The 23,394-nt window shown below is 47.6% G+C and overlaps 1 protein-coding gene and 1 long non-coding RNA gene across 2 annotated transcripts; one reads left to right on the forward strand and one right to left on the reverse strand.

The window, feature by feature from the left end:
* Nucleotides 1-4,621: 4,621 nt before the first annotated feature.
* Nucleotides 4,622-23,126, reverse strand: LOC138359247 (coiled-coil domain-containing protein 40-like). Its single transcript, XM_069318247.1, has 18 exons — nt 22,296-23,126; nt 21,061-21,194; nt 20,830-20,916; nt 19,950-20,082; nt 19,569-19,726; nt 19,236-19,383; nt 18,097-18,230; nt 17,592-17,653; nt 16,768-16,912; nt 12,835-13,017; nt 11,450-11,592; nt 10,378-10,480; nt 9,584-9,758; nt 8,826-9,034; nt 7,754-7,969; nt 7,399-7,593; nt 6,814-6,972; nt 4,622-5,899 (listed from the first exon to the last, which is right to left on the reverse strand). The coding sequence occupies exons 1-18, from the start codon at nt 22,495-22,497 to the stop codon at nt 5,663-5,665; spliced, it is 2,823 nt and encodes a 940-aa protein (XP_069174348.1). The 5' UTR covers nt 22,498-23,126; the 3' UTR covers nt 4,622-5,662.
* LOC138359248 (uncharacterized) lies at nt 11,483-20,305 on the forward strand. The gene is made up of 2 exons (XR_011225866.1): nt 11,483-11,617; nt 19,593-20,305. It is a non-coding gene; the product is annotated as an uncharacterized lncRNA (long non-coding RNA).
* Nucleotides 23,127-23,394: the final 268 nt, after the last annotated feature.

A 23,394-nucleotide genomic window follows, 5' to 3' on the forward strand; every position in this document is an offset into this window, starting at 1 on the left:
GCAGTGGTAAATATGACAGGCTTGTGAACTGGGCGCCCACTGGGAGCAAGTGGGAGCACACACTTCATGTAAATACAACAGTATACACGGAGTGTGGTAGCCAATGATGCCCAGAGCAACACCACACACGACTTAAACCTCGCGTCATTTGTGGGGTTCTGAACCATACTCTGTTGTTTTGCACAATTCCTTGTCTTTGGGACCTTTTTCGTTCTGCAACATTTATTGAATGCTTAATATAGCACAATAAACAATACTCTCAGAGGCTGCCAGATTAATGAAGCCTCATCCATGGTAGGCCTACTGATGATAGGACTGGTAACGTCGCCTGGTAGATGTTGCCTCAACATGGTATAGGCCTACTTATGCTAGGCCTTGCAGGGTCTGCCAGGCAAATACGATGTTGGATCAACCCATTTAGCTAATAATTTCTTAATTACACACAGAAATCACAATAGCGTGATGCATCAAATGAACAAACCCACAAGGGCCGTGACAGAACAAGGGACACGCACAGAACCCTCGTCACGGCCCTTGTGGATTTGTTAATTTATTAATTAATGTTTTCAGTCCAGTTTTCACTATGAAACATAGTGACATTAACCAGATAGACAAAAAAGAGTGTTCTTGTACCATCACCACCATCAATAACACTCACAATGACAAAACTGTCATCAGCTCCGGTAGCATGAACATATGTATCGAACTGTTCTCTATTTTAATGATCTCAAACGAAATATGTATAACTTAAACTTTAACTGTCTGCTCAGAATAAATTCTGTCTTCATATTATTTAATTGTTTGAATTAAATAATAAGTTGTAGAGCTAGTCCAGTATGAGCAGAGGTTCCCGGAGCTTGTTGACCAGACCACACACTAGAAGGTGAAGGGACGACGACGTTTCGGTCCGTCCTGGACCATTCTCAGGTCCAGGTCGGACCAAAATGGTCCAGGACGGACCAAAATGGTCCAGGACGGACCGAAATGTCGTCGTCTCTTCACCTTCTAGTGTGTGGTCTGATCAACATACTTCAGCCACGTTATTGTGACTTCCCGGAGCTTGTATTACCCGATCATAGCTGCTCCAAACTAGTGTAGAAACTATAGAATCTTCTAAAATAAAAGACTAAACTTGGTGATGACAGGAAGCCTACACAGCCTCATTATCAACCTAAACAGATAAGATATATGGTCCCATTAACTCCCGGGCACACTCAGCGGTGAACGTTATCAGTATCACTCTCCTGTATCTGGCTCACATGGTAACCTACAGATAAGCAAAGGTGCGATAAGAAAATTTGGCATCAAATAGCTGCTAAGTGGATGTAATTCGAGGCACAGAAAATGCAGTACACTTCCGGGGTTCCTTATCTGTTCAATATTCTATTTACCTATCCAGACTGCATGCCTTTGGCATGTTTAGGCTCTATATCCTTATATTCGTCTAAATGTGGATGCTCCTATTATCCGCCATTTGTATGTTTGGAGTTAATTTCCAGTGCTTTTTTTCCTATCATTATACTATGCAGTTGTTACGACCCTGGGTTCTTAGTTGGAAACCAGAGGTCAAATTGAGTTCCAAATATTGTGAGAAGAATATTTAATTAACAATAACGTTTATACGTAGAGTGTCTCATACCTTGGTTCCATTTTCCTTGCCAAACGTACAATGAATCTTGTTTCTCACAAAGCATTCAGACCCTGAGCTTGTTGATGATTAAATATAATATTGAACCAGTTATCAACTAAAAACTGTTAAATTAACCAGTATTGAATGTCGGTGAAGACTTGTAATGTTTATAGCTGTACGATCAGCTAGGAATCTTCCCGGCAGCAGCTTGAGAGAGCTCGGTCACTGGGCTCTCCCTCGGTCTTGTCTGGACTGCTGTGCAGATGTCAACATTTCCCTATGTGGCTGTCTCCTCTTCCTCCTCCTCTCTTCCCTTACCTTATTCTGGGCTTATTCTACACGTTAAGAACTCATTAACACACCCTACTACTAGCTAGGTGTGTGTTTCGTGTAAAGGTATTTTAAGCCAGTGTTTTGGGCATCTCTAAGTTACTCTAGGGGACAAGTGAACCCACTTGGTCATCTACGAGCCGAATTCTGACTCTCTGCACCTATTTTCATTTTAAAACCACTTTTTATACCGAAAATATGTCAATTACTGAAAACGGCGATGGGTCATATTTTGGCCAAACCACCCAGCGGTTTTCAAAATAACTGAAATGTTGGAAAATTGACACCTGCGCGTGATTTTTGAGCCGAATTCTGACTCTCTGCACCTATTTTCATTTCCAAATTACGACTTTTTATGTCGAAAATACGCCAATTACTGAAAAAGGCAATGGGTCATATTTTGCAAAAACCCCCCTGCAGTTTTCAAAATATCTGAAATGTCGGAACTTTGAATCTTGAACATGATTTTTTAGCCGAACTTTGACTCTCTGCACCTATTTTCATTTTCAAATTACGACTTTTTATACCGAAAATATGCCAATTACTGAAAAGGGCGTTGGTTCATATTTTCCCCAAACCCCCATGCAGTTTTCAAAATATCCCAAACATCCCAAATTCGAGGCCTGAGCTATATTTTGGAGCCAAATTCTGACTCTCTGCACGTATTCACAGTTTGAAATTACGACTTTTTATACTGAAAATATGCCAATTACTGAAAGCGGCGGTGGGTCACATTTTGCCCAAACCCCCCTGCAGTTTTCAAAATATCCCAAACATCCCAAATTCGAGGCCTGAGCCATATTTTGGAGCCAAATTCTGGCTCACTGCACGTATTCGCAGTTTGAAATTACGACTTTTTATACCGAAAATATGCCAATTACTGAGAGCGGCGGTGGGTCACATTTTGCCCAAACACCCCTGCAGGTTTCAAAATATCCCAAACATCCCTAATTTGAGGCCTGAGCTATATTTTGGAGCCAAATTCTGGCTCTCTGCACGTATTCGCAGTTTGCAATTACGACTTTTTATACCGAAAATATGCCAATTACTGAAAGCGGCGGTGGGTCACATTTTGCCCAAACCCCCCTGCAGTTTTCAAAATATCCCAAACATCCCAAATTCGAGGCCTGAACCCTATTTTGGAGCCAATTTCTGGCTCTCTGCACGTATTCGAAGTTTGAAATTACGACTTTTTTTTACCGAAAATATGCCAATTACTGAAAGCGGTGGCGGGTCACATTTTGCCCAAACCCCCCTGCAGTTTTCAAAATATCCCAAACATCCCAAATTCGAGGCCTGAGCCATATTTTGGAGCCAAATTCTGGCTCTCTGCACGTATTCGCAGTTTGCAATTACTACTTTTTATACCGAAAATATGCCAATTACTGAAAGCGGCGGTGGGTCACATTTTGCCCAAACCCCCCTGCAGTTTTCAAAATATCCCAAACATCCCAAATTCGAGGCCTGAGCCATATTTTGGACCCAAATTCTGGCTCTCTGCACGTATTCGCAGTTTGAAATTACTACTTTTTATACCGAAAATATGCCAATTACTGAGAGCGGCGGTGGGTCACATTTTCCCCAAACACCTCTGCAGTTTTCAAAATATCCCAAACATCCCTAATTTGAGGCCTGAGCCATATATTGGAGCCAAATTCTGGCTCTCTGCACGTATTCGCAGTTTGCAATTACGACTTTTTATACCGAAAATATGCCAATTACTGAAAGCAGCGGTGGGTCACATTTTACCCAAACCCCCCTACAGTTTTCAAAATATCCCAAACATCCCAAATTCGAGGCCTGAGCCATATTTTGGAGCCAAATTCTGGCTCTCTACACGTATTCGCAGTTTGAAATTAAGACTTTTTTTTAACGAAAATATGCCAATTACTGAAAGCGGCGGTGGGTCACATTTTGCCCAAACCCCCCTGCAGTTTTCAAAATATCCCAAACATCCCAAATTCGAGGCCTGAGCCATATTTTGGAGCCAAATTCTGGCTCACTGCACGTATTCGCAGTTTGAAATTACGACTTTTTATATTGAAAATATGCCAATTACTGAGAGCGGCGGTGGGTCACATTTTGCCCAAACCCCCCTACAGTTTTCAAAATATCCCAAACATCCCTAATTTGAGGCCTGAGCCATATTTTGGAGCCAAATTCTGGCTCTCTGCACGTATTCGCAGTTTGCAATTACGACTTTTTATACCGAAAATATGCCAATTACTGAAAGCAGCGGTGGGTCACATTTTACCCAAACCCCCCTGCAGTTTTCAAAATATCCCAAACATCCCAAATTCGAGGCCTGAGCCATATTTTGGACCCAAATTCTGGCTCTCTGCACGTATTCGCAGTTTGAAATTATGACTTTTTATACCGAAAATATGCCAATTACTGAAAGCGGCGGTGGGTCACATTTTGTCCAAACCCCCCTGCTGTTTTCAAAATATCCCAAATTCGAGGCCTGAGCCATATTTTGGAGCCAAATTCTGGCTCTCTGCACCTATTTGCATTTTCAAATTACGACTTTTTATACCGAAAATATGCCAATTACTGAAAATGGCGATGGGTCATATTTTGCCCAAACCCCCCTGCAGTTTTCAAAATATCGTTAATATCGGAAATCGGACACACGAGCGTTATTTTGGATCCAGGGAAAGATTGTACTCTGCTTAAATTTATTGAACTTAAATGCTAAATACAAAAACACAAAAGGTATGACAAGTAATTATGTTTTACAGAAAAGAGAGACTTACTCTACTTATTAAGCTGAGCACTCACTCCTAAGCTTATACGGACACTCACAGATACTCCACCAATACTAAAATATTACTCACAGTAATTTTGGGATGTGTTTTGTCTGCAAATGTGAAATATGTGCAGAATACCGAGCCACGACCGAGGGAGCCGGTCGGCCGAGCGGACAGCACGCTGGACTTGTGATCATGTGATCCTGGGTTCGATCCCAGGCGCCGGCGAGAAACAATGGGCAGAGTTTCTTTCACCCTATGCCCCTGTTACCTAGCAGTAAAATAGGTACCCGGGTGTTAGTCAGCTGTCACGGACTGCTTCCTGGGGGTGGAGGCCTGGTCGAGGACCGGGCCGCGGGGACACTAAAGCCCCGAAATCATCTCAAGATAACCTCAAGATAACGACGTCTCGTCACCCCCAGCAATCTGTCCTCCCAATTAACACACCAATTTTTTTCTCGCAATTTACTCCAACGTGAAAAATGCTGATTTTTAGTTAAACTATAAAGCACCATTACACCACACAACCCAGCTGTCTTGGCAAACCTGTTGTGTTGTTGTGATCTTCATACCTTCTGAAGTGTTCTTCATGCCGCTACTCTCACAGTACTGTGCTCCAAGGTTGTATTATCGCCTCACAATACATATGAGAGGTACAATGAGTACCAATAGTAAATTTTGTGGTACCCAAACACTGGAAATTGTTCCAGTACCTGGCAACACGTTTCTTGGACGATGCTAAATAATGCTACTGCAGTTACAACTATTTTATAGACGATTTTAATGTGAAGGAGAAGAATGTAACTTGGCTGGACTAGTCCAGCTTACATTACCAGCCACAATCACACTGCAGAAGGGGCGAGGAGGTTACTATGACATAGCTGGTATGGCGTGAAGTATGCCTCGTGTGTAGTGCTTTGATTGGCCAAGCTCTTCTTCCTTCACAGCTTCCTCACTCTAGGAAGTTCTGTAGGAGACCCTTAATGTTCCTGAGCTTGACCTCCATCTGAGGGTAGCTGGCCTCCAGCTGCGTCACCACGCCCGTGTAGGCGTGGGCCCGCGTCACCAGCCTCGACCTCAGAGCCTGCTGCGCCTCCTCTCCCGCCGCTGCCAGCGTCTTGTATCGCCCATCCCGCAGCGCCGTCAGGTGTCGCAGCCTCGCGCGCCACTCCTGTAGGTGCAGCTGCTCCTGTAGCAGAGAACGTAAGTGTAAGGTGGCAGACTGTGAAGAATGTTTCGCCTTCCGTGTTGTCTAGCAACAATGTCCAGCTCTGAGTGCAACATGGCTTGACATCATGCAGTATTGTTTTACAGAATCATGCAAGAATTGACAATACGACTTCAATATGTCCAGCAGCGTGCCGCTTTGAACAGTTTCAGCTTCCATTCAGAGGTTTGTCGGGTATGAATGTGTTATATCAACCTTCTGATCTCTCATCCTAACCTTAGTTCCTTAACCACCACAACCCAGCGACCCCCACAAACAATCAGACCCCCCCCCCCTTCCTCACAATAACATCCAGAGACCCCCACACTGACCCAACCCCAGGCAGACAGTGATCTCCGCCACACACCCAACTCCCTTCCTTTCAATTCACTCTGAGGTCCCACCCACGCGCACAGGGACCTCTGACGGCGTGTCAACAATAGTTATGTTGAACGGGTTCGAGAGTTATGTAGTATGAAATTTTTAAAAGTTACGTTTGAAAATTTATCAAAATCGTGATGTTAAATCTGACGTGGTGTTGCATAAAGCAAACCATTGCATGTGAAGACACGCTAAGGCACACGGGTAGACACGACTCTCTCTCTACTCATGATTGCTGAGGGCGGTGTGAGGTAAAGTAATAGCAAGCGGAACTGGCCATCAAGTGGCTCTTGAGATGCGCTTAGAAAATTTGGAGTGGTTGGGACGCTCTTTAAGTTCTCTTCCAACCACCACACCGTGTGTGGTCTGGTCAACATGATAGGATAAATTACGGAAATGCCATTGGCTTAAAATACTTAAGTACGTAAGGCAAGACTAAGGAACCGATGCTCAATATAGCAAACACAGCCAGGTTAGTACAGAGACAGAGACAGAAGTAGAGATAAAGACCGTACCTCCTGCTTCTTGACGAGTCTCTCCTCGAGGTGCGTAGCGGCGTCCTGCAGGAGGCGGACCTTTTGGGAGTAAAGCCTTTCCTTGCGCTGCCCTTCCTCTTCCAGACGACCTCGCTCTTCCCTCGCTGCCTCCGTCGCCGCCTGCAGCTCTCGCAGTCTCTACAAGTACATGGTATTCCTTCCCTCACTCTCTTAAAGTATATACCATACTCGGTATATAATTTATGATACTTCATATACCTTTAAGATACTTCAGATACGACTTAGAGACCAAAGTTTAGCTATAATTACACTAGATGGTGAACTCGGCGGTACCCGGGGTCGGTTTCTCTCCCCATTCTCACTCACCCTCTCCTTCCACCTATCTCTTTCCTCTTGTTACCTTTCTCTCTCCAGGTTTCTGTTTTTATGGTTATGTCTTTCTCTTTGTGTGTGTGTGTATGTGTGTGTGTGTTCGAGCCATATCACCGGTACTAGGGCCCCAGGTGGTGGCCAATCATACAATACCTATCAGAACATCTGATTCATCATAACAATGATGAGTTATAATGAATGATTATAACAAGAGAGGTGACAAAAACTGACCCGCCCAGCCTTCGCCATCTTCCTCTTGAGGATGTCTTCGTGCATCAGTCTGGTGGCCTTGGCGGAGTTGGGGTCACGCCTGAGCTTCTCCACGGTAGCCAGAGTGCGGGTCTTCAGGGCCCCCTCCACGCTCACACTCTGCTCCAGCTGGCCAGATAACTCCTTCTGCGTCGCCTCCAGTGTGCGCCACCGAGCCTGTACAGCGATACCAGACCCGTGACCTTTAGTTCTCACTTATATCAAGATGAACAAAAGCAGTTTTTGAAGTCTGGCATTGATACACAGCTGACGTGAGCGAGTGTTTTAGCGAGTGAGCGAGTGTGTGTGTAAGGTGGAGGGGAGGGTCATCTCTCACCTGCATGCGGGTTATCTCCGTCCTCATGGCGTGCAGATCACCCTCGACTCCAGTTTCCTTCCTCAGAGCGTCCCTGGCGTCACGTAGCTCCACCAGTACCCTCTCCAGCTGTGCTCGCTCCTGCGTCGCCTCCAGCACTTGCCCCTCCACTTCTTCTTTCTTCTCCCTCAGGTGCTCGACCTCCCCTTCCTTCCTCGCCACCTCCTTCTCCAGCTCCTAGAGAAATATTGTAATTACTGAGCTTTAAATACATCGCTCAAGTCTATTTACAGAATGCAGCTTCGGCTAGAGCATGAAATCTCTGGACACGCAACACACACATCTGAAAATAAAAGTGGTGACGAGGTTTCGGTCAGCCTTGGACCATTATCAAGGCCTGTAAAGAAAGATTGGTTGAGACAATATATTGGGTCAGAATATGTGGTAGAAGGCGCGAAGGTGTGAACTATTTGTAGTAGTATACCATACTTTTTCTACCACTCTTTCTATTCACGACTTGATAAAGGTCCAGGACAGACTGAAACTATCTCACCACTATTTTCTGATGTGTATGTTAACGAAAACATAAGAGGGAGTGAAAAACAGAAGCAACACGAGCACAGAGATAACGAAGAACCACCACGACTGTCCTCATTAGTCTAGCATGAACATACAGGAGTAAATGATTAATGAATGAATTAAAATATAAAAATGCTCGAGAATGTAATATTATAATCATAATAATAAGACGATGAGTCACAATAACGTGGCTGAAATCTGTTGACCAGACCACACACTAGAACGTCGTCGTCCCTTCCCTTTCTAGTGTGTGGTCTGGTCAACATAATAATGAGAATAAAATTTAGGAAAACGTACCTACACACAAAACGAGTTAAAAGCAGAATGTTGGATTTCTAGATAAAGCACGTATATATTATGCCTAAAGACACTAGTATGCGCAGCGTTCCGGGAACAATAAACAAAAGAACAAAGCCATAGGTAAAATAAATACTTCTGAAGGCAAAATTCAAAGATCTGAACAGGAGAGAGATGAGCGGGAAGAAACCCGTCACACAGCGTCCGTTGAACGTACCTGCAGGTTGGCCAAGAGCAGAGCCTCTGCAGCGTGGGCTTCGCGGGTGGTGGCCTCCCTCGTCTGCTTCTCCTGATGAAGCCTGGCGTCCAGCGTGGCCACAGCCCGGTGCAGCCGTTCCTGCCGTTGCTGCGCCTCCCTCAGGGCGCCGCGCTCCCGCCCCACCTCGCCCTCCAACCGCGCCTGCCGACTCCGCAACACACTTAACTCTGCCGCAGAGTAATGGAGGGTTCAGACGAAGGCGGTGAAGCGCCGGTTGTGGGGTCATAACACAGCTAAATGTCAACGGACACAAAATGATAACAATAAAATCTAAAGACAAGAGTTGGGGTTGATGGTAAACAAAATAATAGCGGGTAGACTTGCGAAAACATGGGTTTAGAATATGTGGTAGTGCTGAGGAAGGAGGGAGGAGGGTCACAATAGGGGGGAAGCCCTGAGGAAGGAGGGAGGAGGGTCACAATAGGGGGGAAGCCCTGAGGAAGGAGGGAGGAGGGTCACAATAGGGGGGAAGCCCTGAGGAAGGTCATAATAGGAGGCAGCCAAGAGGAAGAGTCACCACCTTGGGTGGTCCTGAAGAAGAAGAAGGCTCTAAATAAGAAAATGGGTAGTCACGAGGAAGGAGCCACAAGCAGGGATAGTCATGAGGAAGGGATTCACAGTCATAAACAGTGTGTAATCAGTCATATGAAGAAAGGTTCACACATTTAACAACTATAGAACAGAATATCAGTTCAGCATCTGAAGGTGTGACAGACCTTGGTGTAGAAGCGAGGAGGTATTGGCAAGGGTGTCCCTCGCCTCCCGGGTCTCCAGCAGCTGGCACTGCATGGTGAGGGCTTCCTCCTCCAGGGCCTTCCTCTCCTTCTCTCGGTCCTCCAGCAGGAGTCGTAGACGGCGCTCCTCACGCTCGGCCGGAGGTCCCTCACTTCCCTTTAAATCATAATAGTGAATATATTTATTGATAATTTATCAAAGGCCTACGGGCTCACCATAGCCCGTGCTACTTGGAATTTTACATTCCAGGTAGCGAATCTTTAACAACAACAACTGATAATTTATATATTTTATTTCATATATACTTTGCTAATAGAGAATGACACATTCGTTAATGCTGTAATTCACATATTCTTCAGATTTGTGAGTGATTACAAAAAGCTTTTGCTCAGCCGTTAACTTTACGCATTTAAAGTTATATATTTCATGTGAGGTATATATTTGAGTACATATTACAAGGGAGATATATTTCAGTACAGTCTGTGAGACCCTCTGTATATTGATAGCAAAGGAATGCCCCGATATCATTTTCCCTGTAGAGGATACTTTTACAAGTACTACCATTTAATTGGATTGTAAAACAACTGAAAACATTTTTCATGACTGATATTTTGTTGTATATTTACTAGTCAACACAACAGTTTGGTTCCACTGTTTATATCGTGAAGAAGCATTACACAGATACTCGAGGAACAGAGCAACACAAATGATCTGAAATATTTATTTTGCTATCTGGCAGCAAGGAAGATATTAAGCAATAAAGGGTGAGACTCACCCCAGTGAGGTTGAGAACCTTGGCCAGCTCCTTGTTGAGTCGGTCCACACAGCACTGGTTGGCGCTGAGCCTCTCCTGCCCCTTCCTCAGGTCTGCCTCATACCTGCAACAGTCTTAACTCACTACACTATTCTTAGATACCTAATACCTGCCTTAGTCTCCTCTCACTACACAGCACTCATATTCCCCCTCATGATTGTTAGAGTTGCGACTCACTACACTACACTCCCTCATGCCTCTCATATAGTCTTACCTCACAACACTACTCTCAGGTAAGCCTCATACCTGACATACCGTCCCTCACTTTGCTACTCCATTACTTAGTCACACCTGTCTCAACATAGTATAAAAAAGATGACCGCAGTCTGTGTATCACACTAACTGTTGCACATAGGCAGTTAGCTGTATGACTGACTTAGCGGTATTTCAATATAGTAAAAACCTATAGGTCCAATACCTGGTTAATATTGCGTCAAGACGGTCCCTGGTGAGTGGTTAAGTAACACGTTGCACATACTGCAAGAGCAACCTGGAGCGTATATGAGGGCTCTAGCGCGAGCAGCGAGGGGTGATAATGCAGCAAACTACAAGCGCTGCTGCCTAGGTAACAGCTTCTCCATATCAACCTACCCTGGCTTTGCGCCGTGGTGAGGCCACTCCAGACCGACAACCAGAGCGCAACTCCATAGTCTCCTGAGACTGATGGAGGCCTCCTAATACTACTACAAGTGCAATATATTATGCCTGTAGGACTGAGGAACTCTACTAGGAACAAACGCCAATAAAAGGATGAAAATATTGAACTTGAAGAAACAAGAATGGGTCCCCTCCACGCCCCACTATGATGTAAAATTATGTATACAATACACAATCTGGAAACATGCATACACGAATTAATCCAGCTCAAAACTAAAAAACCCGAGGTCGGGACACTTTTTTCCGTGTGCAACGATGCTTCGTGATGCACCACCAAGAATCATCGTAGTGATTATAACCGACTGACGAGTCAATACCCTTGTTTCTCCCTGTTAATGAAGCGCCTGGCCACATTCAGGGCCGTTTGGCAACAAACCTGGCAACGTCAGCGTTGAGTTGGTCTACCACTGTGGTGAGCGTGTCCCTGGTGGTGGTGAGGGTGATGACTGCTGCTCGCCCGTCGGAAGCCATCAGGGCTGCCTCGGCCGCACTCCGCTCCCGCTCCACCAGCTCGTCCTCCTGCGCCGCCACACGTGAAAAAAAGGTCAATTAACTTAGCTACAAGTTACCATACACCAATGCATTTAACACTATCACCTCAGATCAACGAACCTGACTACCAACGCACTAAACAACTCACCACAGTCCAACGTCCGTCACCACAAATCACCACACCTTAGACCTCCATCACGATATATTACGGGCACTCTCCGTAGTCGCATTACGGGCTCACCATAGCCCGTGCTATGGAAATTTGGTTCCAGTAGCTGAATCTAAAACAACAACGTAGTCATAGACCATCCTAACACACGTAACCACTAGTTATAATTATCTAAGACAATCGATATAAACACCACCTTGTCTCCAACATGCAGTTACCATGTTGTGGGGTCCACACTCACCAGACAATGTCGGGGGCCCACATTTACCTCTGTCATAAATAAGAGTAATCATTCACCTGGGATCACAATGACTCACCCTTGTGGGCAATACCTCATCACGCAGTTGCTTATCTGCTCCACTTCTCGCTCTATCTTGCGGGGTCATAAGATTATCTGAAACGTCTTCACTTTCATGTGTAGGTGAGTGGAGTTGTTTGTTTCACCCGCTGGTTCACTCATCTATGGTGGGGTACCGTGGCGGAGATTTCCACATTGCACATTCCAAAAGTGTGTGCAGTGTGCACACCCTTCTTGATTATGTCTGAGATCTGCCAATCTGGTAATATAAGTTTTGTGAGGCAAATTTTCCCACACTTGAAACTAGGGCCACACTCGCCAGCCTGCGGCACCTGGCCACACTCACCAGCCTGCGGCACCTGGCCACACTCACCAGCCTGCGACACCTGGCCACACTCGCCAGCCTGCGACACCTGGCCACACTCGCCAGCCTGCGGCACCTGGCCACACTCATCAGCCTGCGACACCTGGCCACACTCACCACCCTGCGACACCTGGCCACACTCACCAGCCTGCGACACCTGGCCACACTCACCAGCCTGCGGCACCTGGCCACAATCGCCAGCCTGCGGCACCTGGCCACACTCACCAGCCTGCGACACCTGGCCACACTCACCAGCCTGCGGCACCTGGCCACACTCACCAGCCTGCGGCACCTGGCCACACTCACCAGCCTGCGGCACCTGGCCACACTCACCAGCCTGCGGCACCTGGCCACACTCACCAGCCTGCGGAACCTGACCAGTCACCATCCTGCGGCACCTGGAGACATTCCCATCATGGAACACCTTGCAACACTAACCAGCTTGCGGCACATGGCCCTGGTGTCGGAGACGCGCCTCCGCAAGTTGAGCGTTGCCCTGGAGGCTGCGGTGTGCTCGCCCACTTTGTCGAGGGCAAGATCTTCCAGTCGCCGGTGGCGCATAGTGGCCGCTTGAAGCCGTCCGTACACTCGCTCTAGTCTCCGTAGTTCCTCCTTCACCTCCTGCAAGCATCAAATCCAAAGTCAAATAACAAATCTCAAATAACAATTAAATTGATCACAATTATATATAATTTTTTTTAGGTGATACGAGTGTGACGTTTAACTCGATGTGTTTCCCCCTGGCAGCTGGCCTCCAGCTGCCTCGTGACGCTCCACCAGCTGGTCCTTACCTTGTGCTTCTCCTGGCAGCTGGCCTCCAGCTAGTCTACAACAAGAGAGAGCGCCTCGTGACGCTCCACCAGCTGGTCCTTACCTTGTGCTTCTCCTAGCAGCTGGCCTCCAGCTGGTCTACAACAAGAGAGAGCGCCTCGTGACGCTCCACCAGCTGGTCCTTACCTTGTGCTTCTCCTGGCAGCTGGCCTCCAGCTGGTCTACAACAAGAGAGAGCGCCTCGTGACGCTCCACCAGCTGGTACTTACCTTGTGCTTCTCCTGGCAGCTGGCCTCCAGCTGGTCTACAACAAGAGAGAGCGCCTCGTGACGCTCCACCAGCTGGTCCTTACCTTGTGCTTCTATGGGCAGCTGGCCTCCAGCTGGTCTACAACAAGAGAGAGAGCGCCTCGTGACGCTCCACCAGCTGGTCCTTACCTTGTGCTTCTCCTGGCAGCTGGCCTCCAGCTGGTCTACAACAAGAGAGAGAGCGCCTCGTGACGCTCCACCAGCTGGTCCTTACCTTGTGCTTCTCCTGGCAGCTGGCCTCCAGCTGGTCCACAACAAGAGAGAGCGCCTCGTGACGCTCCACCAGCTGGTCCTTACCTTGTGCTTCTCCTGGCAGCTGGCCTCCAGCTGGTCTACAACAAGAGAGAGCGCCTCGTGACGCTCCACCAGCTGGTCCTTACCTTGTGCTTCTCCTGGCAGCTGGCCTCCAGCTGGTCCACAACAAGAGAGAGCGCCTCGTGACGCTCCACCAGCTGGTCCTTACCTTGTGCTTCTCCTGGCAGCTGGCCTCCAGCTGGTCTATAACAAGAGAGAGCGCCTCGTGACGCTCCACCAGCTGGTCCTTACCTTGTGCTTCTCCTGGCAGCTGGCCTCCAGCTGGTCTACAACAAGACAGAGCGCCTCGTGACGCTCCACCAGCTGGTCCTTACCTTGTGCTTCTCCTGGCAGCTGGCCTCCAGCTGGTCTACAACAAGAGAGAGCGCCTCGTGACGCTCCACCAGCTGGTCCTTACCTTGTGCTTCTCCTGGCAGCTGGCCTCCAGCTGGTCTACAACAAGAGAGAGCGCCTCGTGACGCTCCACCAGCTGGTCCTTACCTTGTGCTTCTCCTGGCAGCTGGCCTCCAGCTGGTCTACAACAAGAGAGAGCGCCTCGTGACGCTCCACCAGCTGGTCCTTACCTTGTGCTTCTCCTGGCGGCTGGCCTCCAGCTGGTCTACAACAAGAGAGAGCGCCTCGTGACGCTCCACCAGCTGGTCCTTACCTTGTGCTTCTCCTAGCAGCTGGCCTCCAGCTGGTCTACAACAAGAGAGAGCGCCTCGTGACGCTCCACCAGCTGGTCCTTACCTTGTGCTTCTCCTGGCAGCTGGCCTCCAGCTGGTCTACAACAAGAGAGAGCGCCTCGTGACGCTCCACCAGCTGGTACTTACCTTGTGCTTCTCCTGGCAGCTGGCCTCCAGCTGGTCTACAACAAGAGAGAGCGCCTCGTGACGCTCCACCAGCTGGTCCTTACCTTGTGCTTCTATGGGCAGCTGGCCTCCAGCTGGTCTACAACAAGAGAGAGAGCGCCTCGTGACGCTCCACCAGCTGGTCCTTACCTTGTGCTTCTCCTGGCAGCTGGCCTCCAGCTGGTCTACAACAAGAGAGAGAGCGCCTCGTGACGCTCCACCAGCTGGTCCTTACCTTGTGCTTCTCCTGGCAGCTGGCCTCCAGCTGGTCCACAACAAGAGAGAGCGCCTCGTGACGCTCCACCAGCTGGTCCTTACCTTGTGCTTCTCCTGGCAGCTGGCCTCCAGCTGGTCTACAACAAGAGAGAGCGCCTCGTGACGCTCCACCAGCTGGTCCTTACCTTGTGCTTCTCCTGGCAGCTGGCCTCCAGCTGGTCCACAACAAGAGAGAGCGCCTCGTGACGCTCCACCAGCTGGTCCTTACCTTGTGCTTCTCCTGGCAGCTGGCCTCCAGCTGGTCTATAACAAGAGAGAGCGCCTCGTGACGCTCCACCAGCTGGTCCTTACCTTGTGCTTCTCCTGGCAGCTGGCCTCCAGCTGGTCTACAACAAGACAGAGCGCCTCGTGACGCTCCACCAGCTGGTCCTTACCTTGTGCTTCTCCTGGCAGCTGGCCTCCAGCTGGTCTACAACAAGAGAGAGCGCCTCGTGACGCTCCACCAGCTGGTCCTTACCTTGTGCTTCTCCTGGCAGCTGGCCTCCAGCTGGTCTACAACAAGAGAGAGCGCCTCGTGACGCTCCACCAGCTGGTCCTTACCTTGTGCTTCTCCTGGCAGCTGGCCTCCAGCTGGTCTACAACAAGAGAGAGCGCCTCGTGACGCTCCACCAGCTGGTCCTTACCTTGTGCTTCTCCTGGCAGCTGGCCTCCAGCTGGTCTACAACAAGAGAGAGCGCCTCGTGACGCTCCACCAGCTGGTCCTTACCTTGTGCTTCTCCTGGCAGCTGGCCTCCAGCTGGTCTACAACAAGAGAGAGCGCCTCGTGACGCTCCACCAGCGGGTCCTTACCTTGTGCTTCTCCTGGCAGCTGGCCTCCAGCTGGTCTACAACAAGAGAGAGCGCCTCGTGACGCTCCACCAGCTGGTCCTTACCTTGTGCTTCTCCTGGCAGCTGGCCTCCAGCTGGTCTACAACAAGAGAGAGCGCCTCGTGACGCTCCACCAGCTGGTCCTTACCTTGTGCTTCTCCTGGCAGCTGGCCTCCAGCTGGTCTACAACAAGAGAGAGCGCCTCGTGACGCTCCACCAGCTGGTCCTTACCTTGTGCTTCTAAGGGCAGCTGGCCTCCAGCTGGTCTACAACAAGAGAGAGCGCCTCGTGACGCTCCACCAGCTGGTCCTTACCTTGTGCTTCTCCTGGCAGCTGGCCTCCAGCTGGTCTACAACAAGAGAGAGCGCCTCGTGACGCTCCACCAGCTGGTCCTTACCTTGTGCTTCTCCTGGTAGCTGGCCTCCAGCTGGTCTACAACAAGAGAGAGCGCCTCGTGACGCTCCACCAGCTGGTCCTTACCTTGTGCTTCTCCTGGCAGCTGGCCTCCAGCTGGTCAACAACAAGAGAGAGCGCCTCGTGACGCTCCACCAGCTGGTCCTTACCTTGTGCTTCTCCTGGCAGCTGGCCTCCAGCTGGTCCACAACAAGAGAGAGCGCCTCGTGACGCTCCACCAGCTGGTCCTTACCTTGTGCTTCTCCTGGCAGCTGGCCTCCAGCTGGTCCACAACAAGAGAGAGCGCCTCGTGACGCTCCACCAGCTGGTCCTTACCTTGTGCTTCTCCTGGCAGCTGGCCTCCAGCTGGTCCACAACAAGAGAGAGCGCCTCGTGACGCTCCACCAGCTGGTCCTTACCTTGTGCTTCTCCTGGCAGCTGGCCTCCAGCTGCTCCACAACAACAAGAGAGAGCGCCTCGTGACGCTCCACCAGCTGGTCCTTACCTTGTGCTTCTCCTGGCAGCTGGCCTCCAGCTGGTCTACAACAAGAGAGAGCGCCTCGTGACGCTCCACCAGCTGGTCCTTACCTTGTGCTTCTCCTGGCAGCTGGCCTCCAGCTGGTCTACAACAAGAGAGAGCGCCTCGTGACGCTCCACCAGCTGGTCCTTACCTTGTGCTTCTCCTGGCAGCTGGCATCCAGCTGGTCTACAACAAGAGAGAGCGCCTCGTGACGCTCCACCAGCTGCTGCGTTTCTTCCCTCGCTACCGCCAGCCGCTGTTTTTGTTTGGTGACGTCACGCTCCAGGGATAACAACCTAAAACAAATAATAATCCATTAATAACAATATACAAATAATAATCATGAATAGCCATTCACATGTTATCTCCCGAAGCACACCATACCCTATTTTAATCAATATTATTAACCGTGTTATTATAAAAAGCAATAACTAGCAATAGGTTGGCTATTTATTATTATCATTTGTATATTAAATATCGCAAGGCATGATTACCACCCCTCCCAGATCTGTCGAATGTTCCCATGTACAATCAATTCGACAAGATTTACAGTAGACAATACAAAAATATAAATAACAAATAATTATATCAGAAGAAAGAGCTAAGGCAATTAGATTAGATAGAGCTTAGAAGCGATATAAGGACACGAGAGGAAGCTGACAGAGAAGGAGGAAGGGAAGGAACGGTATCCAGCCTCTTACATCTTCCGGGATCTGCCATCAACCTGCAGGTTAATGAAAACGGCGATTGGTCAGATTTTGACCAAATCCCCCTACAGTTTACAAAATACGATGCCTTTCGGTAATATAACTCTTGAGCGTTATTTCTGGGCGGAATTCAGGGTGATTGCACATATATGGAGCTTAAATTGCTAATTTTTATCCCGGAAATGTGCATGAAGCGAGGATATGGGTGCTCGCCCAATCCAAGTGGTTGGAGGATACAAATAACCCATTGTGAGCTCCAGAGACTCACCTGAGGGAGTCTTGCTCGTGAAGCAGCTGCTCATCCTTCACCGCCTTCCCCGTGTTGTGCACCTGTTAACCATTAACATAAATACAGTCTGGGGAAAACTCCCCGAGTAGCTAGAATTATGAGTATAAACTAACAGTAAAATTAACAAAAGTTTCAACTTCTCTTAAACAAATACATTAGGTTCGTAGAGGTACATCTAGAATTAAAGAATAATCATTTACCGGATACATAACTCTGCCATAAAGTCAATATTAAATGAAGCATACACTTAGATCTGTAGTGTTGTTGTTGAAGACAACGTCCAGTGGAAGTGGTTACAGTGGTAAATACAGTGTGGTATAATGAAGGTGGTTACAGTGACGATGGTGGTGTGCAGTGTAGACGATTACAGTGATGAAGGCTGTTGTGAAGATGGTCACAGTACGCAGTGAAAATAGTTGTGAGTGTAGTGAAGATGCCGGTTACCCAAAGCTATATATCACTGTGGAATATAGTTAACGTGTACCTGGGCTCGGAGACCGGCTTGCTGGGCAAGGAGCTCATGTAGGTGTTGGCGGACTAGGGCTTGTTCCTGCGAGCGTCGCTGTAGCATGATAACGTTGGTCTCCCAGGCCCGCCGCACGCCCACGCTCTCACTCTCTGTTGTTGTGGTTATAGATTCAGCTACTCGCAACAAGTTCCAAGTAGCACGGGCTATGGTGAGCCCGTAGCTTACCTGGCACAGGAGCGGGGCAAGTAGCATGGGCTATGGTGAGCCCGTAGCTTACCTGGCACAGGAGCGGTGCTCTCACTCTGCTCAACACGAGAGAATAATGACCCCTGCATCATTCCTACGTTTCATTCAAATGTGTAAAATCGGTATTGCAGGCAGTACATTATAATAGCACATTATATGACAATATCGTGCTATGTCAATTATTTGAAAATACATTTAGAATTTTTAAACAAATATTGTGGTGCTGTAGTATAAATAGTTGACAAGTAGCGTCAAAAACTAATTGAAATTGAAATTGAAATAAGTTTATTGAGGTAAAATACACACAAAGGGATGAGGTAACTCAAGCTATTCTCACCCCATTCAGTACAACGTGTTAATACATACATAGACACACATCACAAATAAACATATTACCAAACATTCTGAGAGATAAACATATACATTTCCTCCTTCACAAGTAGTATGGTATCAGACGTACACACAAATACTTTTATAGGGGGCTTCATATTCTTCTAGAGATATACAAACTTAAAAAGTTATTTTGCTAATCTTGTTACTGCTCTGAATATTATGCTGTAATTATATACGAATCAGATAAATTGAGTTTGAAAATAATAATGATAAACATGTTATGCTGAAACCTAAAACGGAAGTCATAGCCTCAGCCAAGGAAATGTAGATGTTTATCTCTCAGAATGTTTGGTAATATGTTTATTGTTTGTGATGTGTTTATATGTATGTATTAACACGATGTACTGAACAGGGTGAGAATAACTTGAGCTACCTCATCCCTTTGTGTGTATTTTACCTCAATAAACTTATTTCAATTTCAATAGCCCCAGCCTAGCCCATCTGTCCCACACTCTCTCTCTCTCTCTCTCTCTCTCTCTCTCTCTCTCAATCCTTTCTTGTTTCCTCCGGCTTACCAAGTTGCAAGAGTTCCTGTTGCTGTAGCCTGGCACGTGTGTGGAGGGCGTGTGTGAGGTCTCTCTGCTCCCTGGTGGTGGTGTGGAGGGCAGCCAGGGTGGCGCTCTCCCTCTCCACCGCCGCCCTCACCCGCTCCACTAACATGTCCTGATACACTCACATATTTTAAACAAAGATCAGTATGTGTAAAGATCAAATTATGCATCTTTTGCGTCATCTTGGTTGAGTTATGCCATGAAACTGCATGCAACCTAAATTTCAGAATTAATAATTAGCATATTCACACTATATCTTCATTAATATAAGCTATGCTAGATTACAAAAGGACTTACCTGGGCCATCTTGTCCTTCTCCAGGTTGGCCCTGTCCCAGGCCGTGTTGTGTATGGCACGAGTGAGGGTGGTGATGTCCCCCTCACTCTCAGTCCTCGCCGCCTTCACCGCCGCCACCCGCGACCCCAGCCGCCCAACCTCACGCCCGACCTCCGCCTCTGCCCGCCACCAAATACGGTGTCAAAAGAAGTAGGAAGCATGATTCAATGGAAAGGCGTAAAGTGTTGAGAAAGACTGGGCACGTGGCATAAAGGGAAGGTGGAGAACATGGTATCAAACGAAGGTGGGAAACATGGTATCAAACAAGGGTGGGGAACATGGTATCAAACGAGGGTGGGGAACATAATATCAAAGGCAAGTGGGGAACTTGATGTTTCTCACCGTGCTTCCTGGCGTTGTTAAGTGCAGCCATCAGGGTACGCTCCTCTTCCCTTGCCTGCAGCAGTGTGTCCTGGGCGGCCTGCACTGCCTGCCTCGTCCTCCGCCTCTCAGCCTTCGCCTTGTCCAGGTTCACCTGCACTCACGGGTATTAGTGAGCTTCAATTCTTGGGCCATTGTTTTCAGTCGTTGGACTCCCATTGCAATAGTTCTAACTGCTAGCAATCTGTGTAATCCTACTGGACGGTATGGAAACTTCAAATGCACTCTAGTAAACATAATAGCACTATGCAGTCTCACTGTTATGTTATTCGTGATCACATATACAGTAATAAAGATTTGACTTCGTCAATTATATAGTCCTGATTTCCTTGAATCCTTATTTCATTGACTCGCAAGGTAGCTTCCAGCGCGCGTCTGATGAGACAATATCGTACAGAAAACGTCAAAGCATTTTCAAACTTGCCTAACCTTATCCAACTTAGACATCCTAACTCGGATTAACTTAACATGATCCAACCGAGCCTAATATAGCCTAATCAAAGCTAACACAACCTTCCCTAACGATATATACGGTTTTGAGAATCAGAAAGCTAAATTCGTTGAAGTCTTGTGCACGATTTGACCAAATCTCCTTCTGCTGTGGACCTTTATAAGATACACTTGTCTGACCTTCAGGAAAAACATTATAAACGTTTATGGTACATTATCTGGTAAGGCGAAGTTCATGTGGTGTTGTGATAGGTGGTGGTGGTGTAGTGAGAGGGATAATGATGATGCAATGAGAGGTTGTGGTGTTGTGAAGCTGACTGGAAAATATGGTGATGGTGCCGTGTGGTGATGGTGCCGTGAGTGGTGATGGTGCATGTGATGGTGTACTTGCCTGTGCTCGGGTCACTGCTTGCTGCACGCCGAAGAGTTGAGCGCCAAGCGACACGTTGTCCTGCCTCAGGTCTTCAGTCTGCTGGCGCTGCAATGATCGTTATGACACTTAAGAACTCCCACTACACCATGTGTATACATAACATCTGAAGGGATGTTCTTGCTACTTAAATATTATAGAAAATAACATTTCAATGACAAGTATTTGCAGAATACGAAAGGAGTATTTTACCAGTTGTCTGAGTCGCAGCTGCAGCTGACTCTTCTCCTCCAAGAGCTGCTTGTTTTTGGCCTCCTGGAAGCGTCTTAGCAGTGGATGGTCGGGCCCAAGAGTCTTGAACACCGCCTCCCATGATGGTCCTCCACCTGCAGCAGTACTCTCTGTAGCAGCAGCACTCTGCCATACTATCACAGTCACACACCGCACTCTGTGGCACTCCACCACGCTCTTACAGTCATACGTCACACACCGGGGAGGATTGACCTCGTGCCAATCCTTAACTGTACTCACCTGTTCACCCAGCAGTGAATGGTTAAAAGATTTGGCGGGTCGTATTCCGAGGAAAATTAGGATTAAGGGCTTGCCCGAAACGTTATACGTGCTGGTGGCTGTACAAGAATGTAAAGACTCTTGCATATATAATATATATATATATATATATATATATATATATATATATATATATATATATATATATATATATATATATATATATATATATATATATATATAGTGTTAACTGCAAGCCATTATTTTCGTCTGCCTACAGAGGATACAATAGAGAGTGATGTAGAGAGAGGCTGCGTTAACCCATAGACCCAAAGCCTTCATCTCCGGCTAATTTATTTGCAAAAGAATGAGCTAAGCCACTGATACAATATAATAACTATTATTATTTTATTTTTATAATAAATGATTTATTTATGATATATAAAGGAAAATATTATGCGTGTAAATGACTGTAAGAATGTATCACTTAATCCCCAGCAAATGTACATTCACAACCCGTCACTTCTTGTATATATATAAGGTACATATAGTAGGTACAGTAGTTGTTGTGTATATTATATAACGCCACTAATTACAGACAGTGTTATATTGCAGAATGTTCAAGAGAGCTAAGATATCATTCATGGTGCTCATGAGAGAAGGTAAAGACATAAGATGAACAAAGCCATAGGGATTCCTCGAGGATTTTATCAATTTGTTTTTATTAACAAGTTTAGGTATACACAGCAATGTGCTGCTACCTTATTCTATATGAAAGATCACACAGTGTAGACCAAAAACTAGCTATAAGTTCATCTAATATGCCCATCTCACAGGATGATTAGTCATACATGGAATCACGAAGAAAATATCAGCCTCAATACAAAAACTAAACAACTCTGACTAAACAACTAACTTTAAGTTCATCTAATATATCAAAGGGCGTAAGGATCAGTGGGAAAGGCAGGTGTGTTTACCTGGAGGGTGTGACGGTGGTGGGGAGGGCAGCGCCACCTCCTCTCCCTCATCATCCTCGTTTCCCGTTTCATCTGGCCCATCCGCCTGTTGGTTCTGGCTTGAGGCATCTTGCTGGTCGTGGGCGATGGCATCTGGTGCGTGGTCAGCGTCCTGGTCGTCGTCGTCGTCAACCAGGGACGACTCCTCTTCCAGGTCGCTCATGCCTCGTGTTGTAGCGCACACAACTCTCACTGTGTTTTTTCTCCACAATACACGCCCTTTCAGTCACAACACACTGTAGCACTCCACCACGCCCTCACAACACACTGTAGCACTCCACCACGCCCTCACAACACACTGTAGCACTCCACCACGCCCTCACAACACACTGCAGCACTCCACCACGCCCTCACAACACACTGTAGCACTCCACCACGCCCTCACAACACACTGTAGCACTCCACCACGCCCTCACAACACACTGCAGCACTCCACCACGCCCTCACAACACACTGTAGCACTCCACCACGCCCTCACAACACACTGTAGCACCCCACCACGCCCTCACAACACACTGTAGCACTCCACCACGCCCTCACAACACACTGCAGCACTCCACCACGCCCTCACAACACACTGTAGCACTCCACCACGCCCTCACAACACACTGTAGCACCTGGAGTGCTAACACCCGTCTGCAGGTGACATTTGGGCTGTTACAGGTGGCGTGTGACAAGCGAAGAGAGTTACCTCACAGGTATTGACAGCTGGGTATGGTCGTTTCCCACACCAGACCACTCTACGAAGCTCGGTTTCTGTTTGTTAAAACCCGTGTATCAATTATTGCTATGCTAGGATGTTTTGGCTTAGGTTAGACTATTTCACCCGATTGGGTTAGAAAGGTTAAGGGTAAGCTAGGTTAAGTTTGATAGGTTTCAAAATCCGTTGGCGAGTCGCCTTGTGGCTTGTATCCTTGCCAGTATATTATAATTCATTGTATCCTTGACAGTATATTATAATTCATTGTGTCGGGGGACAGGAAGCCAGAGTGTATTCATATATATGAGGCTTTTATCGTGATCCCCCCCCCCCACCAAAGGCCGAATTACTGACCCCGCC

Source organism: Procambarus clarkii, chromosome 90 (assembly GCF_040958095.1).
Source record: "Procambarus clarkii isolate CNS0578487 chromosome 90, FALCON_Pclarkii_2.0, whole genome shotgun sequence".
Taxonomy (NCBI): Eukaryota; Metazoa; Arthropoda; class Malacostraca; order Decapoda; family Cambaridae; genus Procambarus; species Procambarus clarkii.